Source organism: Budorcas taxicolor, chromosome 16 (assembly GCF_023091745.1).
Source record: "Budorcas taxicolor isolate Tak-1 chromosome 16, Takin1.1, whole genome shotgun sequence".
In the NCBI taxonomy this organism is placed as follows: Eukaryota; Metazoa; Chordata; class Mammalia; order Artiodactyla; family Bovidae; genus Budorcas; species Budorcas taxicolor.
In genome coordinates this window covers 56,071,773-56,099,318 of record NC_068925.1, presented here as the reverse complement: position 1 = coordinate 56,099,318, position 27,546 = coordinate 56,071,773, and the positions used below count along the sequence as shown (strand labels likewise).

The 27,546-nt window shown below is 38.7% G+C and overlaps 1 protein-coding gene across 1 annotated transcript; it reads right to left on the bottom strand.

Moving 5' to 3' along the window:
• Window positions 1-548: 548 nt before the first annotated feature.
• Window positions 549-27,509, bottom strand: DARS2 (aspartyl-tRNA synthetase 2, mitochondrial). The gene is made up of 18 exons (XM_052653960.1): window positions 27,453-27,509; window positions 26,860-27,020; window positions 26,125-26,224; window positions 24,811-24,877; window positions 23,044-23,145; window positions 22,560-22,655; window positions 20,990-21,113; window positions 20,190-20,236; window positions 18,775-18,881; window positions 17,926-17,995; window positions 16,991-17,170; window positions 15,600-15,707; window positions 12,630-12,692; window positions 9,072-9,224; window positions 4,073-4,291; window positions 3,769-3,879; window positions 1,743-1,818; window positions 549-834 (listed from the first exon to the last, which is right to left on the bottom strand). The coding sequence occupies exons 2-18, from the start codon at window positions 26,978-26,980 to the stop codon at window positions 620-622; spliced, it is 1,959 nt and encodes a 652-aa protein (XP_052509920.1). The 5' UTR covers window positions 26,981-27,020; window positions 27,453-27,509; the 3' UTR covers window positions 549-619.
• Between the last annotated feature and the right edge of the window lie 37 nt (window positions 27,510-27,546).

The following is a 27,546-nucleotide window of genomic DNA, read 5'->3' as shown; positions in this document are numbered from 1 at the left end:
TCATTTAAGTAATGCCTGAAAGGTTTTCAGAGCATATTTACTCACGTTATCTTCCACATAGTATTTATCTCCTAGGATTCTGACAAGAAGAGGGATTCAGGGAAAGTACTGTTTATATTTCATATATGCAGAAAGGGAGGCCAAGAGAGATTTATACAACTTGCGGGGTAAAGCACTGATTAACACTTTGTGACCTTTATTTCAGTGATTTTTTTTTTTTGCTTTATGTCATGTTGCTTCTCACTATATTACATTGATAGTATAAATGTCATTATCCAGGTTATTTTACAGGATTCTCTTGGTGAAGCTGGTTGTACTGACGCCTCCATCAACTGACCAGTCTAATGGGGCAAGAATTTTTCCACATTTTTACATGTGATTTGACTACCTCTGTCCTAAGAGAACAGTCTACTATCTGAGTATAAAAAATGTAATTTTTAAAAAGTTCCAAATAAATAATCCTAGTAATGCATGTTATCATGAAAACTGGATACTGTTTCCTCATTGAGGTGAAGACTGTAGCCTGGATTTCTTCCATCTAAAAACTTGAAGTCAGATCTGTGGCTGAACTTCAGATCTAACTTTAGCCTTGGGGAAACAAAGGACAAAATTCAATAGCTCAACTTTCTGAAAGGCACGGATGATTCGATGAGCTCTTTTCTGTTTCTGCAGCTGTTGGCCAGGAGACCTGGATGTGATAGGGCTTCAGTTCCTCAGGAGGGATAAAATCTGGGGCATTGCTCATGAGGTCGTGCCCACGGAAGGATTTGGGGAAGGCGATGACATCTCTGATGCTTGGTGCTCCAGTGACAAGGCACATCAGTCTGTCTAACCCTGTAAAATATAAAGTTGATAACTGAGAACATAATCTAAGGTTGAGGGTGACTTAGTTTTTCTTAAAGGTTATACAAAACTTTTAAATAAGAGCCTTTAATAAGTTGCAGCTAATCATAGTTCCCTGGCCTTTTTAGGGAACTTTTGTTTGAGAGGTTCTTTTCTATCTCATTCTAGAAAAGTGCTCAGGACTAATATTCACATGTGACTGGGATTAACAGTCACAGCAATTAATGAGACCTTAGCAAGTGCTCACTGAAGGCTGAACAAAATTAGGTACTGTGCACGGGACTCCAAAAACACAGAAGGATGTCCCTGTTGTTGAGGGCCTACAATCTAGGTAAGCTTCCTAGAACCTCTCACACTCTTTTCTTGTTTGAAAAAACTAGCAATGTAAGCAACCAGGGCCATCAGAAAGGCACTGGCATATTCCTAATTTCACATAAGCTGAATACTGTGGAGCAGTACTTTTCATACTCCTATGAACGTGTCTGAGCCTCCAGGGAAGTGAGCAATATTGACTTAAGACTGTTTAGTTTTATTCTATTAAAAGACATTTTCAAATGCAAATTATCAGTTAAGTTTTATCTTTATAACTGGTTAAATATATTTTTAAAAATATATCATCAGGGAATCGCCTGGTGGTCTAGTGGTTAGGACTCCATGCTTTCATTGCTCAGACCAGGTTCAATCCCTGGTCTGGGAACTAAGATCCCACAAGCCACACAGAATGGGGAAAAAAATATCAAAATGAAAAACACCAAATTCTTTTAGAACTCTTAGGCTCACCTCATACCCTCTTTATTCCTCCACTTCCCCAGCCCCACCCTTCCTCATAAGCTGAGAGCCCAAATTTGACACTTAGGCAATGGACTGAAACAAGGATTAAAAAAGGACAGATTGTTTACCTAAGGCAATTCCTCCATGAGGGGGTGCCCCATAATCTAAAGCCTGGAGCAGATGGGAGAGCAATTTCACATCTTCCTGAAATTCAAAAGATAATTTAAATACATACTAAGGGCCCACTGCTGCTGCTGCTGCTAAGTCGCTTCAGTCGTGTCTGACTCTGTGCGACCCCACTAGGTGCCACAATAATACAATTAGTTGCTAAAGGGAAAATAAAAGATAAATTAAAAAAGTACTTTTAGAGGCCTACAGTTTAGCAAGAGAATATGACAAGTCAGGGGTACTACAACATGCAGAGAAATGCCTGGGGCTCAGTAAATGCAGCTATTATGCTGATAATGCAGACAGAGTAAGACCAACTAAAGACGTGGGGTGTGGCCTCAGAAAAAGAGGGTGAAAAGGAGGACCTGGTCCTGTCACATGGGCTAAGAGGCAAGGTTATCAGGAAGGCAACAGTGCAGATGCTGCCAGAAGATGAGACAGCTTGTGGGCCAACAACAGGCTGCTGGATCTGATGACCACGGGCAAGATAACTTTTATGGGCAATGCCTGTGGAAATGTTGCAACTGTGTCTGAAATGGTTCCCCAACCAGACTACAGATCACAATCAAGTCGGGGAGACTTTAAGGAACAAATGCCCAACTCTCACATCTAGAGCTTTTTTATCTTAATTGGTCTGCTGAGGAAAAGTGAGTGGTTTTCTTGTTTTGTTTTTAATGCTTTAGAAGTGATTCTGTTCTAATGCGCAGAAGGGCTGAGAGACACTGGTGTGTATGAAGAGAAGTTCAAGCAATGTATTCTCACTGACATTTTGAGAAGCTTGAAAGGAATAAAGCAAAAAAGAAGCTGGGAAGCTGGTGGTTAGGGATTTTGACTTAAGAGGAGAAAAGTTAAGGGAGTTTGTAACGTTTTTAAAGCTAGAGTGTTCTGAGTTCTCCAATGCTGTTCTCAGAGATAAAGTTCCTCAATCCCAAATAACCCACTCCACAAAGTGATCTTTTAGGATCAGACTCTCTTGGACCTCCTGGACCAAAGATTTCCAAGGATTTCTTGGGCCTCCTGAAATCCATCCTAGCCTCCTGAAGAGTCATCAACAAACCACAGATTCTTAGGCTTGCATCTACATAGACTCTTCTGAATTTTCTGATTAACCCACTCTCCGTCATTATCATTAAAATCTACCCCACCTCATATACTAAGTGACATAAAATTCTTTCAAATCACTTTCCTTTTCTCTAGCAGTATCAATATTTTCAGGACTTCCCTGGTGGTCCAGTGGTTAAGATTCTGTACTTCCACTGTAGGGAGCATGGGTTCAATCCCTGGTTGCAGAACTAAGATCTTGCATGCCCTGTGGTGTGGCCAAAACTGCACCCCCCCAAACAACACAATTTTCAGCCACTTCAGACCACATCCATTTTGGAGCAGTGCAGTGATTAGGAGGTTAGGAGCTTGGGTTCAAGAGCAACCCTGCCTGGTCCTGAATCCTGGCGCTGCTTGTTTCTGTGCTATGTGACTTTAGGCTAGGTTCATTAATCTGTTTATCTTTAAAATAAGTAGAATAAGGGTCTTAATTTAAAAAGTAAGTGTGAGGGAACTACTCTGGTGGTCCAGTGGTTAAGAATTTGCCTTGTAACACAGAGCATGTGGGTTCAATCTCTGGTTGGGGAATTAAGGTCCCACATGCTGCTGAGCAGCTAAGCCCTTGCACCACAACTACTGAGCCCATGTGTTCCAGAGCCCGTGCCGTAACTATAGAGTCCACAACTAAGGTCTGACACAAAAGAAATAAATGACTGTGAGGATTAAATGTGTCCATGCATATAAGGTACTTAAACAGTGCCTGACATATAGCAGTCACTAAAAAATACCCATTATTTTCATTTATTTTTCAAAGTCTAACACTAAAGGTAGAGAAATAAGCTGACACTATTCTGTAGCTAGCGAATCCTCCATTCATAACAAATTTTAACAAAACAGACAAATATTAGGGTTTTAGAAAAAGCCCAGGTGAGAAGATGATGTTACCTTTAGTACTGTGGCCAGGATGTAATGCTGAATCTCTGAATTATGAATTCGGATAGAACCACCTCCTATCTCATTGCCATTTAAAACCAAGTCATAGTGTTGGCTACGGACCTAGAAGATTCAAAGAGCCTTTGTGTTAGAGAAAAATCTCTGCTTTTCTGTTCCGTAGGTTAGTTAATTAGGGACAAAGGCTCAAATCTGACAATTTCTTCGGGGGCTTCTGGAAGTGGGTCAGACCATGAAACCTGAAGTTCTCTGCCTTGCTTCCATATTTCCTTTTAATTTGGAAGTATAGCTATCATACCTTGTGGGGCTCAGTGTAAAGAAGGTGAATGTCATTTGGATGGGGAGCAGTAAATGGGTGGTGGGCTGACTCCAGCTCTTGGGGATTTTCCTCCTTGGGAAGGAAGAGGGGGAAATCCACCACCCAAAGGAAAGAGAACAGAGCTGGGTCACGAAGCACCACTCCTCTTGCTTCTAGAAGGTCAGCACACTCCAGTCGTAATTTTCCCATCAAAGAGCACTGCAAACAGAAGATACAAACGTTAACTGCTGTGACAGAACAGGCAGCAAATGACACATGTGGATTCTAAAGCCAGGCCTTTTTATCAGAAGTAAAAGTCGCTCAGTTGTGTCCAACTCTTTGTGACCCCATGGCCTATTCAGTCCATGAAATTCTCCAGGCCCGAATACTGGAGTGGGTATCCCTTCCCTTCTCCAGGGTATCTTGCCAAGCCAGGGATCAAACCCAGGTCTCCTGCATTGCAGGCAGATTCTTTACCAGCTGAGCCACAAGGGAAGCCTAAGAATACTGGAGTGCGTAGCCTTTCCCTTCTCTAGGGCATCTTCCTGACCCAGGAATCGAACTGGCATCTCCTGCATTGCAGGCAGATTCTTTACCAATTGAGCTATCCAATCTACAGATTTACAATTTACAATTTACTGTCTGCCTCTCAGGAGAGAAGGATCTGAGGATGATCTGCGACATTGCTGAGGATGATGGCACACTCAGCAGATTCGGTGAGTATTTGCTAACACAGTGACTTCAGAACACAGGTACCAGAGCTTGATTAACATGGGTCTGTATCTCAGTTTGGCTACTGACTAACTCCTGTGTACCTTTTCCCATAGTAAAATGGAGATAAAATATCTACTCTAAAGACTGTTGTGAAGATCAAGTCAGATAAGCTCTGTAATGTGAACCAGCCATTATGATGAGTATTTCCTTTACTGAAGGATTGTGGGGAGGAGCTGATGAGAGGCTGTATACACTTAACATTCAATAAATGTTGGCCATTATTAGAGAGGCAGTATGGGTTAGAGGTTACATTAAGAGTGTGACTTCTGGAACCAGACTTTGTGGGTTAGAACTCAGGGTCCTCCACCTCCTAGCTGTGTGAGTGTGAACAAATTCTTAACCTCTGCGCCTCAATTTTCTTGTTGTTGTGTAGTCGCTTAGTCGTGTCCAACTCTTGCAACCCCATGGACTGTAGCCTGCCGGCTCCTCTGTCCATGAGATTCTCCAGGCAAAAATACTGGAGTAGTGTATATCTATGACTGATTCATGCTGATGTTTGGCAGAAAACAACAAAATTCTCTAAAGCAATTATCCTTCAATTAAAAAAAAAAAATACTGGAGTGGGTTGCCATTTATTTCTCCACTCAAAGCTTTCTTTTTTTTTCCCCACACAACATGTATAATTCCCTGGCTAGGAATCAAATCCATGGCCACTGCAGTGGAAGCACAGTCTTAACCACCTAGACCACTGGAGAAGTCCCGGTGTTCTGTCTTTAAAATGGTAACAGTATCAGCACTTCTCTCAATAGGGTTGGCATGAGGATTAACTGAGTTAATATATACACTAAGTACTTTGAACAGTGCTAGGCAAGCAGAGCGAGCTAACTGTGAGAAGTGCTAACTATGACAGGCAGGGCACTCCTGAGAAAGAGCAGTTAGAATAGGAGACACGTTTGCATACATGCATACGTGTCACTCTGTAGCCTATCCTATCTGACACTTAGATATCCACACAGGGCACCTTCACTGTGACATATTCAGAATGCTAATGTTATTCCACATAAATCAGGTTTCCAGTGTTCTCTCGAGGAAGTCCCAGCAGGAATCAGAGCAATATCGTTCCTGAGAGGAGAACATAAACGGTTTTCAGTTCCTATCAGGGAAAAATTTAATAGCCAAATGAATCGGTGGTAGGATTTTTAATACAAAATTCCAAATTCTTTTTTAAGAAATGCATTGAAACATTGTAAAACAATCATCAATCAACTAAAGTAAGTATTAAAAAAAAAGGCACTGACAATAAAATCTGTAATTAACTGGTGAATCCCTTAGCAAATTTAACAGTACTGGCTCATGGCTGATATTCAAAAATAATGTTCATAAATGAATTAATTTAAAAAATGACTGTAGTTTCAAAAAAAGTTGTAATTAAATAACTTTCTTCACTCTTATTGCAGGGAAAGGGAAGGGCGGTAGATTAACTTAGGCTTGTAGCTGAACCCTGAAACTATTCCTTTGGAAGAAATAATGATAGAGAAGCACAGTACAAATATAAATTAGTAGAATAAACTTGATAAAGTACAAATTAGGCACTATAAAAATATACTATAGTGCAAGGATGACTTTTTAATCATGCTTGACATTTACTGTGTATTTAGTATGTTTTCTTTCTTTTTCGTGGCTGTGCCATGTGTCATCTGGGATCTTAGTTCTCCGACCAGGAACTGAAACTGGTTCCCACGGGGTGGAAGCACAAAGCCCTAACCATGGGGCCACCAGAGAATTCCCTACAGTATATTTTCTTTTTAAGTATTTCTTTCTTTTTTTTTTTGGCTGCACGGGACATGGGATATTAGTTCTTTGATGAGGGACGGAACCCACACCCACTACATGCATAGAGTCTTAACAACTAGCCCATCATGGAAGTCCCCCCATCCACAGTATATTTTCAATATTCATGTTTGAGTTTTATACCACACTTTACAATTGCACTCATCTCACATGCTAGTAAAGTAATGCTCAAAATTCTCCAAGCCAGACTTCAGCAATACGTGAACCGTGAACTTCCAGATGTTCAAGCTGGTTTTAGAAAAGGCAGAGGAACCAGAGATCAAATTGCCAACATCCACTGGATCATCAAGAAAGCAAGAGAGTTCCAGAAAAACTTCTATTTCTGCTTTATTGACTATGCCAAAGCCTTTGACTATGTGGATCACAATAAACTGTGGAAAATACCGAAAGAGATGGGAATACCAGACCACCTGACCAGCCTCTTGAGAAATCTGTATGCAGGTCAGGAAGCAACAGTTAGAACTGGACATGGACAACAGACTGGTTTCAAATAGGAAAAGGAGTACGTCAAGGCTGTATATTGTCACCCTGTTTATTTAACTTATATCCAGAGTACATCATGAGAAACGCTGGACTGGAAGAAACACAAGCTGGAATCAAGATTGCCGGGAGAAATATCAATAACCTCAGATATGCAGATGACACCACCCTTATGGCAGAAAGTGAAGAGGAGCTAAAAAGCCTCTTGATGAAAGTGAAAGTGGAGAGTGAAAAAGTTGGCTTAAAGCTCAACATTCAGAAAACAAAGATCATGGCATCTGGTCCCATCACTTCATGGGAAATAGATGGGGAAGTGTCAGACTTTATTTTTGGGGGCTCCAAAATCACTGCAGATGGTGACTGCAGACATGAAATTAAAAGACGCTTACTCCTTGGAAGGAAAGTTATGACCAACCTAGATAGCATATTCAAAAGCAGAGACATTACTTTGCTGACTGAGGTCCGTCTACTCAAGGCTATGGTTTTTCCTGTGGTCATGTATGGATGTGAGAGTTGGACTGTGAAGAAGGCTGAGCACCGAAGAACTGATGCTTTTGAACTGTGGTGTTGGAGAAGACTTGAGAGTCCCTTGGACTGCAAGGAGATCCAACCAACCCATTCTGAAGGAGGTCAGCCCTGGGATTTCTTTGGAAGGAATGATGCTAAAGCTGAAACTTCAGGACTTTGTCCACCTCATGTGAAGAGTTGACTCATTGGAAAAGACTCTGATGCTGGGAGGGACTGGGGGGCAGGAGGAGAAGGGGACAACAGAGGATGAGATGGCTGGATGGCATTACTGACTCGGTGGACGTGAGTCTGAGTGAACTCTGGGAGTTGGTGATGGACAAGGAGGCCTGGTGTGCTGTGATTCATGGGGTCGCAAAGAGTCGGACACGACTGAGTGACTGAACTGAACTGAACTTGTATATTTTACAATGAAGGCACAATACAGTCCATAGGGTTACAGAGTTGGACACAACTGAAGCAACTTAGCATGCACACACAAACCACATTTTGCATATTTTACAGTGATCTCTAAAGTTAAATCCACTGCTCCATATATCTCCTGAAGAATGGTGATTTAGCCAGTGTGTGGTAGCGTGTACCACCTCCCAGTTGCTGCCCCTGAGGAAAAAGGATTCTGTTTCAGCTAAGTAGGACCAGGAGTGTCTGCCAGCCCAGCAGCCCTTCAGCAGTCTGATCCGTCCCTCCACATTTTCAGAAATGCATTCTGTACAAAAGTTTGGGACTACCAACTGTTCTTAATCTGCTAAACTTCAAAATTGAAAAATATTTTCCACAGTTGTACAATGAGTACTAATAGCCCTCTCTCCACCTAAGTGGCTTTCCTAATTGGAGCCAGATATAATCTGTGAGAGCAATGCCAATGGAGGCTGGCAGCTGATGCAAAAACTATAGTTTTTACATAATGCACTATAAAATGCAAAAAGACATTTATTAATATAAAAACTGGCCTTCTCTACTGGCACACTGGATAAGAATCCACCTGCCAATGCAGGGGACACATGGAACTTTATCAATAAGACCAGAATCCTGGTCTGGGAAGATTCCACATGCCATGGAGCAACTAAGCCTGTGCACAACAACTACTGAGCCTGAGCTCTCCAGACTGCGAGCAGCAAGAACCAAGCCCGAGTGCTGCCATTACTGAAGACTGCATGCCCCGACTGTACGCTCCACAAAAGGAGAACCCTGTGCAATGAGAAGCCCCTGCTGGCCTCAACTAGAGAAAAGCTCATGCAGCAATGAAGACCCAGTGCAGCTAAAAATCAATAAAATTATAAAATATATATATATATATATATATAAAACCATGCAGAGCAGCTCCATTTTATGAAATTAACAGTCAATTTCAAATATGTACTATACACACAGGAGAAGAGAGGCATCATCAACACCAACAGCACAGAAACCTGGAGGTAATTTTTCTTACTGCTTTCTTGTGCTCTCCGGCAGTGAGCAGGACCACATCCTCCTCTTGGGTCTCCAACAGTTTGATAAGTCCCAAGCCTTGCTCCTCAATTATGAACTTAGCAACTGGAGAATTCCAGGTTTCATTGGTTTTCAGGAATATAGGTAAGACCTCCTGATAAAGAAAAAGACTTTCGGTTTTTAAAAAGCAGGGGTGATTTATTTTTCCTGTAGTACAAAGATTTCTTGTCTCCAAAAGAAAAAGAAGAGATTATCTTGAGATTATCTCTATTTCCTCCCTGATACTAAAGGAATCTAAAAAGTAATCTCACCAAAATGAAAAACAACAACAACAAGAACAACAACAAAAACAAAAAAAGGAAAGAAGGGTGGGAAGGGATGCTAGCAAATAAGAGATTTGTGAAAATTTTTGGCAGGTTGCATGTGAGTGCAATAGGAATGACCAAAGAAGCAAGATGAAGGAAGCTCTAGCCTAGAGAACAGTGGAGCAGCACAAGAAGGAACTGATAGGGCCTAACACGTGGATACACCCCTATCTTCATCCCATACAAGGAACAAGCTCATTTCTGTCCCCTGCCCGCCCCATCCCCATCCTCCAGTGAACAAACAATTAAGGGAAACTGTCGTTTGTTCTTGCTCCCCTCTATTGCAGCAGGGGCCACAGTAAAGACTTGCCTGAATTTTTTTTTTTTTTAAAAAGAAGGAAGTGATCTCACCCTGCAAAATTCTGAGGCACAGGGCCTCTGGAAAGCAGGCAACCATCTTGCTGCTCACTCAAAAGTAAACCTAACCATTTACAAAGGGCCCTTTAAACAGCTTTTGAAATAGCTCATTCTTAAATATGTATAACTAATAATCACTACACATTGAATAAGCTATAGCATTAAAAAAAAAAAAGACCCCTAGAGGAAAGAGATAATTTAGGGACCAAAAAAACTCGAATCTTCGAAGGTATTAAAAAAGATACTTTATCAATAAAACCAGAATAAAATGCAAAGAAGCAAGCAAGAACTAATAGTATATAAAAATATGACTACTTAAATTTCAACAGGAGAGCTGAAGAAATCTTCCTGAAAGAATGAAAAGACAAAATGATGGAAAGGACATGAAAACAAAAGAGACATGCAAGTTACAAAAAGAGGTCCAACACACAAGCAAAGAAGAAAGAAATTAAGCTTCATATTTAAAAGGCCCCTCAAGTGTGCAACACATAGAATGTTACTTCCATGTCTTGGTTATCGTAAATAGTGCTGCTATGATCACTGGGGTGCATGTATCTTTTCAAACTAGAGTTTTCCTCTTTTCTAGATATATGCCAGGAGTGTGATTGCTAGAGCAAATAGTTAACTCTATTTTTAGTTTTTTAAGGAAAAAAACTCCATACTGTTCTACATATTGGCTGCATCAATTTACATTCCCACCAACAGTGTAGGAAAGTTCCCTTTTCTTCACATCTTCTCTGGCTTTTATTATTTATGTAGACTTTCTGATGATGGCCATTCTGACTGGTGTGAGGTGATAATCTCATTGTAGTTTTGGTCTGCATTTCTCTAATAATTGGTCATCTGTATGTCTTCTTTGGAGAAATGTCTACTTAAGTCTTCTGCCCAGTTTTTGATTGCATTCTTTGGTTTTTTGATATTCAGTTGTACGAGCTGTTTGTAAATTTGGAAAATATGCTCTTTGTGGTCACATCATTTGCAAATATTTTTTCCCAGTTCATAGGTTTCCTTTTTGTTTTGTTTATGATTTCCTTTACTGAACTAAAGCTTGTAAATGTGGCTAGGTCCCATTTGCTTGTTTTTACTTTTATTTCTTTTGCCTTGGGAGGCTGATCCAACAAAGAACTGCTACAGTTTATGTCAGAGAAAGTTTTGCCTATGTTCTCTTCTAGGCGTTTAAAGGTGTCATGTCTTATATTTTAAACATTCAAGCCATTTTGAGTTTACTTTTGTTTATGGTGTGACAGTATGTTTGAAGTGTGTTTTTACATGTGGCTGTCCAGCTTTCCCAATACCACTTGCTGAAGAGACTGTCTGGGTAGGCCATTTTCAATCGACAACTACAGAGTGTATACAGTTATGATCAGTGAATATATAATTCTGTATCTCCTTTCCTTACAGATCATTACAGCCTGAACATTTCCCCTATGTTACAAATTTCAAAAAGGAACTTTAATATTTATTTCCTTAATTCTTCCTTAATTAAACCACTCCCATATGATTTCATTTTATTCCTGTAAATAATACTGAGAGGGTAACAGGCAGGAAGGCCAGGGGTCTCCAACGAGTGTCAGACATTTTATCTCTCTCAAGCGGCAAGAGGAAAAAAACTAGCGATATTTAAAAGAAGATTCTCATAAAATACTGTGTTGCCATAATAACACCTGTTTCACCTGAAGTTAACTATTCTCAAACCTTGAGATAACCAATGCATTTTTCTTATGGAAATGTTTGTCTTAAGCTATGCTAATGTGCTATGCATTTACCCCAAACTCTGTCTTCAAGTCGGTCCCACCTCATGGCTCAGAACCTTCTTGACAAACCAGTATGTTGTACTCAGATATTGTTCCCCTAATCTATGTAAATGAAACTATTTGTATGGTAATCTGTCCTTCTACAAGATTCAAGTTAATCATTTTATGGCCCAAGATGAACCACTTGGTGCCAAGATTATCCCAAAATGCATCTTATGGGTGAGGGGCCTGGTACCATTCTGAGTTTTAAGACATTCCTTTCTTTCCTTAACAGACTGCTAGTGACTATATAACATCCAGCTGAAGACTAGCAGCGGGGTACTCTTTCTGCCCCCTTCTGATGCCTATGTCAGAAGCTTTCTCTATCTCCTTTATACTTTAATAAAACTTTATTACCCAAAAGCTCTGAGCGATCAAGCCTCGTCTCTGGCCCCGGATTGAATTCTTTTCCTCTGGGGGTCAAGAATCCCGGCGTCTTTTCGTTCAACAACAACCTTTCAGTACTGTCTGTAAGTGTCCTCATATCCAAGATCCTTCCTTTAAGGTATAGAAAATTACTGACTCAAAGAGCATGACTATTTTTAAAGTTATTGAGTCCAAAATGATTGAGGCAATTCACACTTCCAGTGACAGTGTAAGAATGCCCATTTCCGGCTCCTTTTCCTCCAGATTTTAGTGTGACCGTTCACCAAGCCAAGAACACAAAGTATATCTAAGGACAGGCATATTCAGAATTTTAAAAAAGGGTATGGGAAGAATAATGAATATTGGCTTTCTTTCACACTAACCATGCTTCATTTAAACCTTGGGCTTTATTTAATCTTCCCAACTGCATTAAAGTACTATTATTTATTTTAAAAGGCTATAGTTGAAATTTGCATTCTGATTAATGGTAAATTCAACTAAGTTGGAGTCTTGGAGTTATACCTAGGGGTAAGATTAACTTTCAAAAGAAAAAGAAGAAAAGTAGAAGACTGATCTGAAATAACAAACCTCTCAAGACTAATGATAGCATAAGAGTACAAGCAATTAATAGTTAAAAATATTGAATCCCTAAAAGAAAGGAAAAAACATGTTCCTTACCTCATTAAAATGGTCAGCTGCAAATTTTCTAATGGACTCAATGTCCTTCCTTTTCAAGTATTTCTGATGAGAGAAAAAGTAAATTCATCAATATGACAGCTTCACAAACATGTCTATGAAATGGGAAAGAAATATATTTTGTATCTTTCCACTATAATAATAAGATTCAATAAAGATTTAATTTCTATTGTCAAATGACAAAATTTTAAGGCTTGTTTCAGTGTGTATTCTTTCTAATTCAGCAGGTCTCAATGGAAACAGCTGTGAATGTATTCCACAGAAGACTGTGCATACATAATATGTTAAAAATGTATCTTTACAACTGAATTGTGAAAGATCAACAAAATCAATAAGAAGGCTTGGAATTTGATTATTTCAGGTCACGTAAAATTCTTTTATCTTATTTCTTTAAATTATCCCGGTGTGTTTCTAAGTGAGACTCTATGGCCGTCATCATCACTAATACTCATGGAGCTCAGGTACGGGAGATATAAAGAGGCTTACATGGCTCATGACCCTGTAGTCTACATGCAGTTCATGACCCTTCTCATCTAGCTGGGAAAGAATGGATATACTCAAATTGGGATAAATAATATCAAGCAATAGATGTTATACTGAGCTTACCTGAACACATTCAATATATCTGGACTAGAGTATGGGCACCAAATTACTTTCCACTGAACATATGAAGTGAATAAAAAGTAATGGTACTGAATTCTTATACCAATATACTAATATGTTTATATATTCAACTGAGTAGTCTATCAAAATAGTCATTGTATTCAAAATACATTTGGAATTCCTCTTCCTAAATTATTTCCAAAGCAGATGTGCTAACTACAGAAAAACGACATGTCCCGTTACTAAAGAGCCCATGCTTACCCAACCCAACAATTCTCCTACTCTCATCTCCACTCCGTTTGGTTTTCATAGCTCCACCTCCTTTCTCTTCCCCTGTTATTAATACAATAGAGCCCAGAGCCTCAGAAAACCCGAACCAACAAGCAATGGCTGTGCTAAAACTGATACAGAACTGGGAGCCTCTGGACAAACTGAGGCTGAAAGCAGAAAAATAATCCCAAAGGAAGTACAGGAGAACTTTACAGCATTAAAAAGAAAAATAAAAGCACTAGATCTTGAGAGTGTAAACTCAAATTCATAAGGTTTTATCATTCTCTCCTTATAGTTCTAGAGACACTCAGTTCAGCTCAGTCGCGCAGTCGTGTCCAACTCTTTGCGACCCCATGGACTGTAGCACGCCAGGCCTCCCTGTCCATCACCAATTCCCAGAGTTTACCCAAACTCATGTCCATTGAGTCGGTGATGCCATCCAACCATCTCATCCTCTGTCATCCCCTTCTCCTCCTGCCCTCAACCTTTCCTAGCATCAGGGTCTTTTCAAATGAGTCAACTCTTCGCACGAGGTGGCCCAAGTATTAGAGTTTCAGCTTCAACATCAGTCCGTCCAGTGAACACCCAGGACTGATCTCCTTTAGGATGGACTGGTTGGATCTCCTTGCAGTCCAAGGGACTCTCAAGAGTCTTCTCCAATACCACAGTTCAAAAGCATCAATTCTTTGGCGCTCAGCTTTCTTTATAGTCCAACTCTCACATCCATACATGATTACTGGAAAAACCATAGTTTTGACTAGATGACCTTTGTTGGCAAAGTAATGTCTCTGCTTTTGAATATGCTATCTAGGTTGGTCATAACTTTCCTTCCAAGGAGTAACTGTCTTTTAATTTCATGACTGCAGTCACCATCTGCAGTGACTTTGGAGCCCAGAAAAATAAAGTCAGCCACTGTTTCCACTGTTTCCCCATCTATTTGCCATGAAGTGATGGGACCGATGCCATGATCTTAGTTTTTCTGAATGTTGAGCTTTAAGCCAACTGTTTCTTTCACTCTCCACTTTCACTTCCATCAAGAGGCTCTTTAGTTCTTCTTCACTTTCTGCCATATGGGTGCTGTCATCTGCAAATCTGAGGTTATTGATATTTCTCCCGGCAATCTTGATTCCAGCTTGTGCTTCATCCAGCCCAGCAATTCTCATGATGTACTCTGCATATAAGTTAAATAAGCAGGGTGACAATATATGGCCTTAATGTACTCCTTTTCCTATTTGGAACCAGTCTGTTGTTCCATGTCCAGTTCTAACTGTTGCTTTCTGACCTGCATACAGGTTTCACAAGAGGCAGGTCAGGTGGTCTGGTATTCCCATCTCTTTCAGAATTTTCCACAACTTATTGTGATCCACACAGTCAAAGGCTTTGGCATAGTCAATAAAGCAGAAATAGATGTTTTTCTCAAACTCTCTTACTTTTTCAAGGATCCAGTAGATGCTGGCAATCTGACCTCTGGTTCCTCTGCCTTTTCTAAAACCAGCTTGAACATCAGGAAGTTCACGGTTCACATATTGCTGATGCTTGGCTTGGAGAATTTTGAGCATTACTTTGCTAGCGTGTGAGATGAGTTTAATTGTGCATTAGTTTGAGCATTCTTTGGCATTGCCTTTCTTTGGAATTGGAATGAAAACAGACCTTTTCCAGTCCTGTGGCCACTGCTGAGTTTTCCAAAATTTGCTGGCATATTGAGTGCAGCACTTTCACAGCATCATCTTTTAGGATTTGAGATAGCTCAACTGGAATTCCATCACTTCCACTAGCTTTGTTCGTAGTGATGCTTCCTAAGGCCCACTTGACTTCACATTCCAGGATGTCTGGCTCTACGTGAGTGATCACACTATCCTGATTATCTGGGTCGTGAAGATCTTTTTTGTACAGTTTTGTGTATTCTTGCCATCTCTTCTTAATATCTTCTGCTTCTAGAGACACTATTAGACTCTATATGACAAATTACATTTTTATTTAAAGAGAATGTTTCTCTCTGAAGCTTAAATGTGCCAATGTTGAACATATTTACTTCCCAAATGCACATTCTAGAGAAGATATAGAATTGGCTCCACTTACTGCTCCTTTACGGATACATATGGCTTTGACAGTTCCTTGGGGTTTACTAAGGGCATCTTGGAGAAATCCAACTTCTGTGTTTCTGAACATGTCACTGATATCTACAATCTGGAAAATAGAAGAAAAGAAGGTAACTCAATGTGAGGTCATTTTCATCACAAAACCTTTTACAAACAAGATTTTAAAGAGGAGAGTCGATCTTAACATTTATAGAGCACATTCATTCAGTGTTTACTGCAGTTTGGGCACCATAAAAATGTTAAGGTACTAATGTATTAGTAATAGTTCATTTATCTATACAACAAGAGTATGAGGTAGGCCCTCTTATTATCCCCATTTAATAAAGAGGAAACCAAGGCACAAAGCAATGACTTGCCCAAAATAACACAGCCAGTAATTAGCAGAGCCAGAATTTAACTTAGGCAGCCTAACTTAAGAAGAACCACCATTTCACATTACAAAAGAAACAAGAAGTAGTTAACCTGGCTGCTGTAAGTAGGTAGGTATAACTTTTTCTGTGTTACATTTTTTTCATTATAAGAATTAAGTGCTGCCTATTTGTGGACCAGGCAGAATTCAGTTTCTAAGGAATCTACACTGAGAACCAAGATAAATATCATCAGCATTACAGCAATGAAGAACTGTTGCTCTCTAAGAGAAAATAAAGAGGCTTCCTAAGGGAAGCAGCTCTGTGAATAAACATTTCCCATGTTTGAGCTCTTTATAGACCAGGGAAAGAGAATAAATAACCCTTCCAAGTCCATTTTAGCTTAAGAAAAATTCAAGACGGAAGAGTAAATTTTTTTTCTTTCAAGTTACCATTCATATCCATATAACTAATAACTTGTCAGTAGTAAAAACATAGCAAGAACCTTGCTCTTGAAAATGGATCTTGGAACACAGTAGATGGAGAAAAGGTATTGTAATGTTGCTGCTGCTGCTCCTGCTAAGTCACTTCAGTCGTGTCTGACTCTTTGCAACCCCATAGACAGAAGCCCGCCAGGCTCCCCCGTCCCTGGGATTCTCCAGGCAAGAACACTGGAGCGGGTTGCCATTTCCTTCTCCAGTGCATTAAAGTGAAAAGTGAAAGTGAAGTCTCTTAGTCGTGTCCGACTCTTCGCGACCCCATGGACTGCAGCCTACCAGGCTCCTCCGCCCATGGGATTTTCCAGGCAAGTGTACTGCAGTGGATTGCCATTGCCTTCTCTGATTGTAATGTTAACATGCTATTATTCTCTCTTGCTGTAGCTGCGTAACAACAAAAGTAACAAGCTAAGGGAACAGCAAAAAATATGATATAACAGCGTAACTGGTTGTAAAGGTTAAAGTGGTTCAAAACTGACTACAGGACCATTTCGGGGCAGAGTCCTGGGAAAAGTGAAGAAAAGTACCTTCATCCCAAAGCGAGTGTCAGGTTTATCAGTTCCATAGCTGGCCAGTGCCTCAGCAAAAGGCATAGAAGGAAAAGGGACCACCACAGGATCTTTGTCACTGGGCCACGAATACTGGAGCAAGCCCTCAATTAGACTCTGGACACCCGTCTGGTCTACAAAGGACATCTCTATGTCAATCTGAAACCGAAACAACATATGGAAATTAACTTGAAGAACCATCATATTATTATAGACATACACAGTTATGTATTCCTCTTGTTTCAAATTACCATTGGACTCTGTTCTTACTACGTGGGGGAGCAGGTTAAATATTGTAGGATGTCTGTTTTGTGCCAGGCACTGTGCTAATGCTCTACATACATCCAACTGTTAGTTTCCACAACTATCTCATGGCTGAAGGCTCAGAGAGGCTAAGTGACTTCTGAGTGTGTGCAGTTAAACTGTATTTGATCTTAATGTCGGTCCATCTTTAAATCTTACAGTTTTTGTGCTTCACCTACACTGGTTAATATGATATCACATAGAAACTAAATCATAATAGCTTTGTTCACACTGACTAGATCTGTTTACAGATTAAATATCAACACAAAAAATTGTTGGTTTTAGTGCACAAGAGATTTTTTTAAAGAACTTTATCATATCATGAACATTGAAACACTTTAGGAATCTGTCCTTCCTTAGTTTATGATCATATTCTTTTTTTAAGTTTATTTTTAATTGAAGGATAATTGCTTTACAGAATTTTGTTGTTTTCTGTCAAACATCAACATGAGACCATATTCTTTGTAAATGGATCAAAAATTAAATAATTAATGCCTTAACTACAGGTTGGTTTAATTAAATATCTGATAGATAAAATGCAATGAGAAGAAAGTATAACATTCTTGGGTGTAGCAAGGCTGAATCAATAACAGACAAATGAATATAAGTACCTGAGTAAATTCGGGCTGTCTGTCTGGTCTCGAACCTTCGTCTCGATAACATCGGGCAACCTGAAAATATCTACAATTGGAAAACAGCATTAATTCAGTCAGGATTCTAGAAACACACACACACTTTCCCCTAATAGTTCCTGGCAATGCAGGCTATGAAATAATAATAATAATAAAACAACGTAAGAAACTGTAAAGTTCTTAATGATGATCTAACCTAATCAGACATATGGTTGACCCATGAGAAGTTAACTACTCTGTATATTGTCTTAAAAATATACTACGGCACCTTTGGATGTTCATATATTAGAGTGACACACAGGACAGTCCATGCTTCTTTATACATACTCTTTTGCTTCAGCCAAACTGAAATACCCACTGCTCCATGAATACACTTGAGCCTTCCTGGGCTATGCTGTTCCAACATTCATTTTCACCTGCTAAAACGCAGCTCTGTCGCAGGCCTAGATCACAAAGTTTTTAATGATATTCCCCAAAACAATGTAATTTCCAACTACTTAATGCAACCAGTTTGCAAGTCTCAGCATACTTATTTTTGCTTTACATCACACTTGGTTTTATTATCCTGTTTTGTCTTATAGATTCATCAGCTCGAGAGCAAAACTTACTCTTTTTTGTTTTTAACCCCTTGCCCCATCTATTAGCATAGAGCTTTGTACATGATGGACACCTAATAAATCTTTACATAATAACTACATGTTTTTAGGGTATTTTACAAGTATTTTCCAAACTCTCATACATCTTCGAACCTTCTTTTGAAAGATTAGACAATTTTGTGTTTCCTTTTCCCTCTTTTTTCTGACCACTGCTAGCAGAAAGAAAGCTCACCTGTCTAGACCACCAACCATCAGAAGCTGCTTAAACTGTTGAGGACTCTGAGGGAGAGAATAAAACTTCCCAGGTTCCCTGGATGGTACAACAAACTCTTTTGCACCCTTTGAATGAGAGAGCGGGAGTGCAGAAATATTATTAAAAAAACATATCCAATAACTGGTAGAAGTCAATACTTCAGTTCCTCAATGAAATCAACTAAAGAGTAAAGTTCCCACAATGACAGTTCATTTCTTACTCATCCTTCAGTCCCCAAAAGGTTTACACATAGTAGGCTTTAAATAATATTTGTACATATTAAGTATACTGTGGAAAATTCTGAAAGAGATGGGAATACCAGACCACCTGACCCGCCTCTTGAGAAACCTGTATGCAGGTCAGGAAGCAACAGTTAGAACTGGACATGGAACAACAGACTGGTTCCAAATAGGAAAAGGAGTATGTCAATGCTGTATATTGTCACCCTGCTTATTTAACTTATATGCAGAGTACATCATGAGAAATGCTGGGCTGGATGAAGCACAAGCTGGAATCAAGATTGCCGGGAGAAATATCAATAACCCCAGATATGCTTTGGCATAGTCAGTAAAGCAGAAATAGATGTTTTTCTGGAACTATCTTGCTTTTTCGATGATCCAGCAGATGTTGGCAATTTGATCCCAACTTAATATTATGTTTGTTGAGATGAATGCCCAATTCTGTTACTAGTTGAAAGTTTTTTTGGAATCCTGTTTATTTATTTATTATTTTGGGCTGTGCTGGGTCTTTGTTGCTATGCAGTGGTTTTCTCTAGTTGCAGCAATCAGGAGCTAGTCTCCAGCTGTGGTGTGCACGCTTCTCAAATTGCAGAGCATGGACTCAGGGTGCATAGGCTTCAGTAGGTGTGTTGCGTGGGCTCAGTAGTTGCAGCACATGGGCTTAGACGTTGTGCGGCACGTAGAATCTTTCTGGACCAGCGATAGAATCTGTGTCCCAGCACTGACAGGCTGATTCTTAACCACTGGACCAGCAGGGAAGTCCAACTAAAAGGATTTTGGGCATCAGTTCCTATGCAAGTAATTTTTAATTGCTTTTCTAAATTTAAACTATAATTTTATAAGTCCATGGATTGTATAAATACCAGTGTTTGGAAATGTCAGTTCTTAATGAACAAGTGATTTAGTTTTAAAGAACCAATTTATTATTGATTGGTAGCTATAAACCTCAATGGAAAGAAAATGACATAGGATTAAAAGATTCTGACTAAAAGTACTAACCCATATTATTTTCTCAACTCTAAAAATACCTAGTTACTGTGACCATCCTAAGTCAGTAAAATAAAAGAAACAGAACTAAGGGAATATAAAAGCAAAGTGGTCTAGTTTCATAACAACAGAACATTATTAGTAGGTTGACTTAAGGAATATACATACCCCTGGAGTCCTCTTGAATAATGTTGGTGTTTCTACATCTACAAAACCTAAAAAAGAGAGAAATGTCAGAATTTAATAGATGGGAATCTACCAAATATGAATTTACCAAGTACCGTCCAACAAATCTGAGGCTACCATTTAATTAGTAATTTTGACTGTAATAAATTACCAAGCACATTAATGCTGGTTTCTACCAGTTCAAGAGGGAAGCTGAAGATTTTAATAAAATTCTATTCTGTTCATAAAGTTTGTACTCTTGTCCTGAAATAATTCTATTGATGGATTCTTGTGTATTAAACTGTTCTGGTTTTCCTGTTCCGCTAGCATAGCAAATATAACACAAATATAGTAGAAAAAAGTCCAGGGCTGATTGAAGAGTCTACTTTCATTCACATGACATTTCTTCTTCCTCTTCTTTTCTTCTTAAATTTTATTTAATTGGCTGCCTCAGGTCTTAGTTTGGGCATGTGGGATCTAGTCTCCTGACCAGGGCTCAAACCTAGGCCCCCTGCTTTGGGAGTGCAGTCTTAACACTGAATCACCAGGCAAGTCCCTCATGTGACATTTCTGAGCTCCCAATAAATGATGTACAAGCATGAGAAACAATTAAGAAAGCTTACAGATAACAACCAAAGGGCTGCTCCACCTTCAATGTGATGGGGAATATATAGCCGATGTACACAGGCACAATCACTTTGAAAATTCTCTATTTATGACCCAATAGGGAACTAAATTGTGCTTTATGTTACTAAATTATGCTCTAGGATAAGACACAAGGAAATTACTGTTTCTTTCCTTACCATGTAGATTACAGAGATATTCCCGCATTTTCATGACCATCTGGGATCTCAGTCGCAGATTATACTGCATTTGGACACTACGCAAATCTAAGTAGCGGTACTGCAAACGAAGAGCCTCTGTTTTCTAAACAAATTTAAAGATTTTTATGTTTAAATATGCTTCAAATGTTAAAATATTTCAAATATGTTTCAAACATTAAAAAGATATTAACTTTAGACACAGACTGAATTTTTAAAAACTTTAGCTCTATCTTTAGCTTCTACCAGTTGTATATACACCAGCATCCTTAATTCCTACAATTTCTAGGCTTGTTACTAGTACAGGTTTTACATTTTTCAGGGAACCACACTTCACTGACAAATTTATCTACTTTTCTAAACTTGTTTCCATTCATTTTTCCCCTCCTCTTTTTTTCTTTTTTGACCACACCATGTGGCTTACTGAAATCTCAGTTCCCCAACCAGGGATTGAACCTGGGCCATGGCAGTGAAAGGATTCTGGAATCCTAACCACTAGGTCACCGGGAACTCTCTATCCATTCATTTTTAAGCCTGGAGTTTGATCTTGAAAAAACAGAAAAAGTAAAGATTTCAAAGATTATTAAAAAATAAACAGCAGAGCCAAAAACAGCCATGACTTTATCACCTGAATGGGAGAAGTGTAAGAAATGCAAGGGAACAGAGGACGACGCTACAACTGTACTAGTAGGAAGATGAGGAGGAGGTCTGCTTATTTTTTAAGATGGTAAATCTTTGCCTCCCTCTTGTGCTGACAACTTTAAAAAAAAGTCCTTTCCCCAGAATAGGTTATTTCTTTGATACTAAAATAGAAATAGAAGAACTATCTGCCACTTCTCTTTTTACAAGCTTATAGCTGGGGGGAAACTGTATATTTCCTTTCCCCCCCATAACAAGGTCAATTCTGTAATTATATTGCTTTTTCTAATTAAAATATTAGGTACTGGGAACACAAATGTACGATAAAGTGGCCATACAATTAATTTAAAAATGTTTTATAGGTCAGTTTACAAATTAGGTATTAAACAGGTAGCTATAGATTATTTGTGACAATTGTAGATAATTGTCACAAAGCTGAAAATTAGCTGGGCTTACATATTCGGGGTTGTCTAGCTTTCTCAAAGAATATTCTAAATTAAAGTAATCATATTTGTATGATTTATAAACATTTTATCATTGTTAGAGGCTTAAACTTAACATGTGCCTTGTCAGAGGCTTAAACTCAATATATGCCATTTGGCCATTCCCATGGTAGACATAAATTTCCTTTCAAAATATAAAACCATAGCAACAAAAAAACTTGAACAAAATGACACGGAAGTCTTAAAGACAACCATGTTTCCAACTGTCTGAAAAAACATTCTAGCTTAATGAAATGTTGATATTTCAGAACAGTTTACCAGGAAATTGTAAAACTAGAAGAATAATTCATGACATAGCTAAACAGAATGCTTAATTTCATAGAAAAACTTTTTCTTAAAACTCCAAAAACACTTTGCTGGTTACCAACATTTTCTAGACACTCTACTTTATTAGTAACAGAGGATGGCACCTTCATAAAGTCCTTAATTTCAAAGGGCAGCTTCTTGCAGGAATTCAGAAGTTTAGCTGTCTTAACTTTGATTTCAATCTCACCTGTTGGCATTTTCTTAGAGAGAGAGAGAGAAAAGACCTGTTTTAAAAATCATTCAATCAATCATGTACACAATGAATATTTATGAAACGCAAGCATTTATTTACATATGTAACATGCACAGGGTGCTAATAGTGCATAGTCTAAAACACAAATGTCTGTGTATGACTCTGACGTTCTTATGTGTCTTTGTGGCTGATGAGCTCATTAACAAATGTCTTAACGTGCATATTTATTTAGGTGCTTATTTCGCAGTGATTTTTAAATCTGCAGGTTCATCTGTAGAACCTGCAGAGCTTTAGTGCTAGATATCAAATAGATACACAGTCTCTGTTGCTTTAATGTGTTGATAGTGCAAATGTACACAGGTAAAATTTAAATAGACAGTTTCTAAATTACTAACTGGGTTCTTCTGTCCTGGAGGTCGGGAAATTACTGTCCCAGACACCTGCACCACAGACTCCATGGGGGCTTCACATAAAATCTTCTTCACCGAAGCAGCAGACTACAGAGTAAGAGGGAAAAACAGTTCCAACAAACAAATGAACTTAGAACCCTGCAGCAACTGGATTATGGCTTAGAAAAATGTTAATATTCATAGCTTAATTACCATAAACACCAGGGCTGCCATTAATGACTTTATTAAAGAATTTGGTTAAAAAAAAAGAAAAAGAATTTGGTAAACTGAATCCCCATTTTGACGCCATATAACCGAGCATATAAAACTATTAGTTAAGAATTAATTTTTTTTTCCTTAAGAGAAAGTAAGAAGAATGATTAATGCAAACAAGCCCCACATACTTTAAAGGCAACTGTCTCCAGGGTTAAACTTAGGGACAGTAAATCCAGGAGCAATGAAAGACTTCTTCTAGGTTAGCTATGCTCATCTCTGATACCTGAAAGATAACCCATGACTCTTTACTTAATTCAAACATTAACAGCTGAGTAAATCTTATTTTTCTCAGGCATATAAAAATTTGTAAATATTACTACATTAGAAACCAATTGGCCAAGAAGCATGGCGAGAATTCTTTATCTAATTTTAATGGTAATTATTTCTGGAGCAGGTAATACTTCACATGGCTCAAATTCAAAGGGTACAAACAGATCTACAGCGAAAAGTCTCTCTCCTATCTTTTCCCTCCACCCCTTAATTCCCCTCCTGATACTCAATGTTATGTGTCCTTTCAGGCATATTTCGTAACACACACACACACACACACACCCTTTTTAGTACAGATAATATCACTCTACATGCTCTTCTCTATCCTGTTTTCATATCTAACAATACAATTTGGATTTTTTCCCGTATTAGTATATAAAGAGCTTCTTCCAGCTTTTCCTTGCTGTGAGGATGTACGTTAATTTTTATACCAGTCTCTTATTGGGGAACATCTAAGTTATTCCCAATTTTCTTTCAATTAAAAACAATTCAGCGGGTGAATAATCTGGTATTATATTTGCATCATTTTGCATCTATGTTAGTCTGTTTGTAAGATAACTTTAAGATAATTGATTGGACTGGAATGAATGGTTCAAAGAATATATGCATTTATGATTTTGATATTGCCAATTGCCCTCCATAGTGCTAGTGCCAATCTGTACTTCCTCCAGGAATGTATGAGCATTTATTTTCCCAAACACTGTGTGTTGTCAATCTAATGCATCACAAATAACAATTCTGTATAATTTTTTTTTTTTTTTGCCATGCTGCATGGCTTGCAAGGTCTCAGTTCTTCAACCCTGGGCCCTGGCAGTGAAAGCCTAGAATCCTAACCACTAGGCCACCAGGGAATCCCCCAATTCTGTGCAATTCAATTCACATTTTTCTGCCTATGGGTGAAGCTGGCACATTTTCATATGTCTACAGACATATAAAAAAACAGCCATTTATATTATATCTTCTTTTCTATAAATTTTATGTTCATATTCTGTATTCATATTTCTACTGGATCGCTGGTCTTAAAAAAATGTTTTTATTGATTTGCAGTAGTCTTTAGGTATTAGTCCTTGGTCTGTAACATGAATTGCACATATTTTTTCCCAGTTTGTCATCCGTCTTAATGCTGTTTACAGTAGTTTTAACAAAAACCTCAAGCTTACTGATCCAACATGCTTTGTTTCAAAGCATCAAAGAAACTTTCAGATAATAGGAGGATCCTTCTATTACCTCATCCTGGGGAATGACAACTTGAACAAGTCCATGGAAATCTCTTAGGACTAGGAAGATATTTTGCCTGATTAATGAAGAAAATGAACATATTAGGACAAAATCTCTGAGACCAAAATTTAAGCAGGCAAAACAAACTAAACAAAAAACCCATGCAATTTCTCACGTTCTTTTTTTATAATAAATACTGTGCTTCATAGCTATCTATATTCATGCAACTATCTACATAGCTTATTAAGGAAAAAACACTTTTTTCATTTGCAATATCAACTTTTATTAGCTATATGTACAGCTTACTAATACTATCCAGATGACTTATTAATAAAAAGGCAGATTTTTGAAATTAGCTTAAGTCTTTATAAGCAAATTTAACTAAATTTGGAAATTTTCCACACATTAAAATCCAAAAGTAATATTTTAGGATATTAGAGACATCTGATTGGTCATTTTTTAAAATGCAGCAATATAAAATCTTACCTTTTTCTAAATATAAGACTCAATGGACATGTGTTTGAGCAAACCCTGGGAGACAGTGAAAGATAAGGAAGTCTGGCATGTTGAAGTCCATGGGGTCGACTTAGCAACTGAACACCACCACCAAACATGAGATGCAATCTAAAATTTTCTAAAAGAGGTCTAATACTAACTGAAACCTCTACAAACCATCAAAAGGTCCCCAAATCCCAATATTTTAGCATTCAACCTACACTTCTCATATTTAGTACCAAGAAGAGGTACAGAAAAGCCTCCTCAGATTTCATTTCAGGAGATAGAAGTCACCAAAGGTATGGGTCAAATATCTACCCATTGGGGACATATTTTTTAGCAAAGTCACACAATCTATGTATTTTGGAGCTCTTCAATGTAAATTAATGTGCTATTCACATATGTTTTAGAAATATAGAGCCAAACAACAAAAAAATGGAGTCAACATCAAGGAATCATTGTTCATATTTTTAGGCTTTTCTCTACCTAAATTTAGAATAAAATATGCTTTATTATGCTATTGAAGCTTATCAGCTTACCCAATTACTGGTCCTAGGAACTCTTCAATCTTAGTAAATCTAGGGACATTTCTGTCCTCTGGTGGATCACACTTCATTATTATACCCTTCAACAGATGTTACTGGTACTTACTGAGTGACACTATTTGAGTCTTTCAAAACAAAATAAAACTGAAAACTCAATGACTTCTGAGAATCCTGCAAGAGTTGCAAAGCTTTTATTCTTCTGACGGTTAAAAATTAATAAAGGTTTGAAACTGCCTTGGGAAAACCATCATCATGTGTTCTTACACCACTTGCCTCTATCTACCTTCGGAACTGAATCCATCCACACAAGGTGACTTCTTGGCCTAAGTGAGAAGAACGCAACTCTCCACACGTGTTGGTCCGGGCAACAAAGCTACTGAGTTCTTTTAAAAAAGAGAGGGAAAAAGGCAAGATTAAAAATATATCATTTGCAAATTTCTGAGAATAGACTAAAATCATATCATCTTTGGTATTTCATGTCAATGGATAAAATCTAAAGTTGAAGAATGTAATCAATCACTATTAAAATTGCCTGCAAACGTGTCAAAATCCAAGTGAATAACTGTCAATGTAAAATTTTGCCTCCTCTTAAGACTATAAATATTTTTGATCACTCAGCATTTGCACTGATCTGTTAATAGTGCACATTCTTCCTCAAATAAAGTAAAAGTCCTGGAAATTACAGAAGTTTGTTGGTGCAGTAACTGGTTTTAGTATGAATCTAGAGTGAAACAGTCACTTGTACACTAGAAAACCCTATTTAAAGTATTCTCAAGTATGCAAGAATATTTTAGGCTTCTTATTTAGGCATCAACTAAATGAATAGACTATTCATGTGGTTACTCTACTGGTCTTTTTAAACTCCAGGAGAAAAAATAAAAAAGGAAGAGGGTGAATAATGTGCTTCTACACATAAAGCTAGCCAGTCAAGACTTGCGGGGAAATGGAATGAAGCACTCTGGCTGCAGAGAACAAGACGCAGTGCTGTTCGGAGGACAAAGTGCCATATTGCATTCACCTGGATTTCTCCTCTGTGAACTCAGTACCAGATTTCGGGAGGCAGAACTCCAGATCAACTGGGTGGTCCTTCTGGTGGGTGTGGATAATCCCCTGCACAGTCGACTTAACCAACAGAACATGTTGGAGCCGTAGGATGGTAAGACGCTCAGGAATCTCACGCTGCAGGTGTTGGATGGTGGTCAAAAGTCAGTTTAGGAACTGTAACAAATCCCTTAAAACGCCAGGAGTTCCCACTCTTTAATATTGAACTCCTTGTCCGCTGAACATTCAAGTGCTCATGTAGGTAAACTAGATAAATCTGCAAAGTCTTTGGGGCCTTTGGGGAAGGTGAGTAGGGTAAAGATCTTTTAATACCCTTTCCCCCTTCTCAATGCATCCGTTTGCACTTCTATTAACAAAGGTAGGCCAGAAGCGACAAGCGAATGACTCCATACAGCAGCGCAAGGCGGGACACCAAGACCGTGCAGAGGCAGCAAGGGGCCAGTCAGCAGGCGCACGCCCTTCCCGTCTTTCCACGCTTTCCTGAAGGTTCCCGCGGGCAGAACCGGAAAACAGGGAAGAAATCAGCCCCACATTTCAAACCTCCCAAACCTGTCGGCCGACCTCTAGTCTTCAGAAGGAGGTAGGTAAGCAAATCCACAATGTTTCTAGGGCCCGAACCCACACACACTTGCCGCTGGGCGCC